This window comes from Trichoplusia ni (assembly GCF_003590095.1).
Source record: "Trichoplusia ni isolate ovarian cell line Hi5 chromosome 28 unlocalized genomic scaffold, tn1 tig00004171_group27, whole genome shotgun sequence".
Lineage (NCBI taxonomy): Eukaryota > Metazoa > Arthropoda > Insecta > Lepidoptera > Noctuidae > Trichoplusia > Trichoplusia ni.
The window spans coordinates 580-6152 of record NW_020799962.1 but is presented as its reverse complement, the minus strand read 5'-3'; the positions used below and the strand labels follow the sequence as shown (position 1 = coordinate 6152).

General features: G+C 39.2%; 1 protein-coding gene across 1 annotated transcript; it reads left to right on the top strand.

Annotated features, from left to right (window-relative positions):
- The first annotated feature begins 3284 nt into the window (after positions 1 to 3284).
- On the top strand, positions 3285 to 4441 carry LOC113506872. The gene is made up of 2 exons (XM_026889711.1): positions 3285 to 3348; positions 3831 to 4441. The coding sequence occupies exons 1-2, from the start codon at positions 3285 to 3287 to the stop codon at positions 4439 to 4441; spliced, it is 675 nt and encodes a 224-aa protein (XP_026745512.1).
- Positions 4442 to 5573: the final 1132 nt, after the last annotated feature.

Sequence of the window (5573 nt, the reverse complement as noted above, 5' to 3'; positions counted from 1 at the left end):
AAGGAAGATAGTCACTTTTGTGCTGACAACATTGAAGTGATGAATATCGAGCGTCAAATGTCAATGTCAAATCACATTCTCACTTTGTAAACAATAAACTGTCATTGCGCCGGATTGTTTTTTCGTTTATAATATGTTTTATAATAATAATAGGTCGTAGCCCCACGCGAGTGCTCCAGTAACTAGTCGTACTGTGTATACTTAAGGAAAATGGCCCTTTTACAACCGGATCACAATCGGAGAACGTATCAGGAGACATGTTTTATCATCATTACCTCCCGATATGACTGTTCTTTTATCGGAGTGGTTAACATTCGAGGTATGTTGTAGCATCATTAAATCTTTTTTATACCTTTTATGCATTCATATTATTCAAATACCTATTTACAATTTCAAGACTAATAAAGATACTTATTTTACCTTCACAGTTATCATCTCATAGCCATGTCTGTGGTGCGTGTTATGACAAGATATCAAGATGTCTTGCAACGAACTCCAGGGAAAGACAACTCGGTCATATCAATGTTTGTTGTGGCTGTTGTAAATCAGTTACATGTGCCAAAAGACACGAAATTCTGGAGGGAAGCCCAGGCAGTACTTACATGATGACATGTAAGGAATACGTTTTTAAATATCTACATGTGAATAATTTTTACAGTTTTAATAGTGTAGTCAATCACATTAAATAATTTAAACTTATTTGAAGTTCTAATTCAAAATGTAACAGGCGAGTCAATATAGTTACTATGATGTAATATTTAATGCTGATTAAATATTAATTATTATTAATGAGGAATATTTTTAATTAAGAATCAGTTAGGACAAGTCTTTACTTGCCTTATTTAGATAACTAGTGATTTACTCTGACTCCACATGGATTTTACAAATCTTCGGAACTCTCTGTATTTCTATGCTATAATATGGATGTATTATATACTTTCACCTTCCACATTAATCACTCTATATATTGGTAAAAACTGTATGAATATCTGTTTGATTGACAGAGATGAGATGGGGTATTTTATTTTGTAATATGTGTCTTGCTTTGATGTTGGCAATAAAGTAATAATATTGTTATGTACATACATTTGAGTTTACATATATAGAAAGTCAAGCTATTGATTGTCAAGTGTGAGTGGTATTAGTTTCATCTTTTTTTTTCAGGTTAAAGCAGCCAACTTTTTATGTCATGCTTGTTATATGAGAGCTAACAGCGAAGTGATCCGAAGAATTATTACTGATTCCAACCGTTTTGACGCCTTAGAAGATCACCAACCTGATCAAAATATCCAAATACCAATTCCTCCACCACCTCCTCCACAACTTCCTCCACCACTTGCTCCACCACTTGCTCCACAACTTCATCTTGGCCCAGGTCAAGATGTTTCATCAATTGCCCTACCTAATTATAGATGTTGTGCTAATACATCTAGGTGATGCATATTTAATGGATGTCAGCAAAGTGCAGGTTATTTAGTGCCTGCCTTAATTAAATCAGCCTTGCTGTTTTATAATAAGCTTTATGCGGATTCTAATGAATGGGAGTTATTATTGGAGAACTCAAGTTTATCAAATACTTTCGCAGCACTTGAAATTGAAGGAAATCATCCTCTTCTATTAAGAGGACGTATTAAATCGAGACATACGTCCAGGCGTGAATATTACACGTATTTTTTATATGACGAGCTTCCCTCATTTGAAGACCAACTTAGAAATGGTATCTTAAGTTATTGGTGTAATTGTGTATCTAGCAACCGGACTGTTGGATGTTGTGCTCACATTTTGGCAATTCTTTGGTACTTGGTAAGGACGAGATACCAAGAAGCTGTCTTTTCACCAGCCGCGTTTTATAATGTTTTATTAATATTAAATGTTTCAACAATTTAATTTCTTTTATTTGCTGTCTAATCCAAAATGTTATCAGTAGAATAATATTGTGTAATATTGTTCTAACTTCCAATCAATTAGATTTACTCAAATTGGAAAATAATGCTGCTTTCAGTGTCCAAGTGATTGTATTATGAATATTAAATGTCTAGATTAAATATTTATATACCAGGAACATAAAAGTGCTTTAACCATAGTTTAACTTTCAACCTAACCTTACTTAACTTTAAACCTTCATAACTCTCGTCAGCGACTGCTGAGCAAAATAAATCTTTTTTATTCTTGTTTCTGACGATGTTTACTATTAATTGACGTAGATTTTATTCGTGTACATGCTGGGGCACAGGTTCATACAATTTCCGGCCATGTCCTTTCAAACATCTACCCTTAACATCCCAAATGCTATCTCCGATATAAAAAAATGTGATTTCTCCTCGGTTTACATAATGACGGATGCTAATAAGGCCACCAACGAATTACTGAAAATTATTTCACCCATTTTATCCAATAATACCCTCCACAAAATAATCCCAAGCAATAAAAGAGTGATTAAGCCATGGATTACTACCGGTCTTTTGAGATGCATACATAATAGGGATAAAATGCACAAAAAGACGAATAAAGAACCAACCAACCAGACTCTTAACCTAACCTATTTAAGATATCGTAACTTCACCAATGACTAGTTAAAAAAAGACTATGAAGAAAAGGAATTTGAAAAGGCCGAAAATAACCCCAAAAAAATGTGGGAGTAATCCGGAATGTAACCGATACCAAATGCATACGCTCGCCACCAACAGAGCTCTTGACAATAGACAAGTTGCCTCATGTCACCATTTATAAAAACAACTTTTAATTCAAATGTTATTACGTTCAAGGGTCCGAAATATACGAACTTCAATAAATATTAATAAAGGATTGCTGTAAAAATTCAACTGCGACCCGTTAAATTTTTACTCTTTTTCTCCCTACATCATCATCATTCACATTTCATCATTGACAGTTGTGACGTCTATCGGGATAGATACGTTCTCATACTTTTAATTCACAATAAATAGAAAAACCTCTTATCGGCTCAAAAACTTTCTTTATTGTGAACACAGTGTAACATATAGTGACATATATTAAAGTTAGTATTAAATACAGTGCCTAAGGATCACAATAATACAAAACATTATTCACAGTGAATTGGTGTCATTTGGTTGTACCCTCTATTTTCAACAATAAGACTGTTGACATCGCGCATATTCTCGCCCCTCGACTTGACATACCGATAGCATTGACAGCAGGTTGATATTCTCGATATCTGTCAACGATCGATATCGAGTCAATAGCGTCATCTAGTGTGCGATAGTTGAATCACGATCGACGCAAATTTTAATTATTTCCCTACCACTATGCCCGGAGTAAATTGCAACGGCTGTGGTCGCTTCATGGTGCCGGCAGAGGGATCTAGGTTTGGTAAATGTAAAAATGTTTACCACCGAGGATGTATAGGTGCTGGACCTAAAGCCGTTATCCCTGCAGGCTGGCGCTGCCCAGAATGTAAAAAAAACCTTGTCAGGGACAATAGGGCGCAAAACTCCGGTCAGAGGTCATATGGAAAGCCCCCCTCGTGCTAATAGCAGCCCTATAGGACATACGGACGTGGGGCCGACGCCACCTAATAACACGATTGTTAGCTGCTCTAGTCCTGTACCAGAGATCTGCGACCAACCATCTGCGCACCTGTAGTTTGCACCTCCTCCGGAACTTACTGATGCAGGAGAGATTAAGGCACGGAAAATCGCACCTATTTTTCCGGCTCCGACTTGAATTTACTCGTGTAGCAGTTAAGGGGGATGCGCGCAGAGATTTCAGAGTTCCGCAAGACAATGTTAGCGGAGATCATGGACATAACGCTGACTACGAATACCTGCAATACCCGTATTGACGGTCTGGAGGCCAGAATGCACTTGAGCAGCAGCGGGCGATTACTACACAATCATCGGTGGAGGGGATCGTGGAAGAGTTAAGGAGGGAACTGAACGACCGGGATCGGGACCTTCTGGGGAATGATATTGAGATCACTAATATCCCTGAAGGTCCAGCTGATAACCCGGTTCACATTACCAAGGTCATAGGCCTCAAGTTGGGAATTGAGCTGGGCGAGCGGGACATCGTCAGTGCGGAGCGAGTGGGAGGTAGGCAGCTCAACGCCACAAGCTCTGCCGGTCCGGTAGTGGCGCGGCCGCGCGCCATTGTTGTGCGCCTGGCGCGACGCGACCTGCGCGACGAACTGCTGGCGAGCGCGCGCGTTCGCCGTGGCGCGACGACCGCTGACCTCGACATGTCTGGCCCGCCGCAGCGCTTCTTCCTTAACGAACGCCTCACAAAGACCAATCGTCGGTTGTTTCGGATGGCGCGAGATGCCGTTAGCGTCTCCAATTGGAGATTTGTTTGGACCAAGCGAGGCCGCATACTGGCTAGGAAGGGCCCACGCGACTCCACGCATAGAATCCGCACTGACGAGAACATCGATAGGATTTTTGGACCTGTCAATCAAACAGCTTAATTATATTTTAAATTTATTGTTATCAGCGTGTGTACATTTGTTTGGCATTCATGAGAGGGGGAATATGTGTCTCAATCATTTACATTTGGGGGTTTACAATCTAGCTGATGGTGAGTCACAAGGGGTGCACATTTATATAATTATTTTACACAATTACTTTAAATATAAAATTAACATTTCACAAAAAATATTATATACATTATGTACAAAAGCTATTTACAAATATTCTATTACTCTACTATTACACTACATCTTCATACACACTAATAAAACATCACATCAACAATACATATACATACATACTTACATTATATACAGAAAAATGATTTTAATTAAAACGAAATACATAAAAACAATAACTCCATCTAAATGTATTAAGTTTGGTTTGCTAAATGCTGGCTCATTGGGAACTAATCACGATGAATTTCTGATAGCCATGAGCAACTATGCAGTGGATATAATGGCCATCAATGAAACTTGGTTGCGCAAGGGTGAAGAGGACCGGCGCGCCTAGTGTGCCGGGTATAAACTTAAACACATACCGCGTCCCACAACTGTCCGTGGTGGGCGGGCGGAGGGGTTGCGTTTTACATTAAAAAATGGAATTCCGGCACGCGTCATGAGCATCCTGACATCCCAATGTGAGCAACTCTGGCTGAACCTCAATATTGCACCGCCTATCGTCCGCCATGGCTGGAGTTACGTTCTTTCTGGATGCCTTGACGATAGCATTAGTGGATTAGCACCCTATGATAATTTAATTCTGTTAGGGGACTTTGACGTTAATATGTTGGATATCGATAGTTACTAGTTTGTCTAAAACAAAAGAGCTTACGGAGTTTTTTAGTTGTTTCAATGTTCAACAGCTAGTACAGACACCCACACACTTCGTAGGTGACAGTTCGACAGTTCGCTTATTGATGTTATTTGCTCAGATGCTCCTACTCGAAATGTCAGTGTGAATCATATCAGTGAGCTTGGCCATCACTCGTTCATTACATGCGAGACAATTTTTAAAAAGCCCAAGTCTAAACGCAGATCAATTGTGTACCGTCCGCTCAAAGACATACTGGAGGACTACTTCATAACGGATTTGGGGAATCTACCTTGGGCATCGGTTAGTGACATGGGT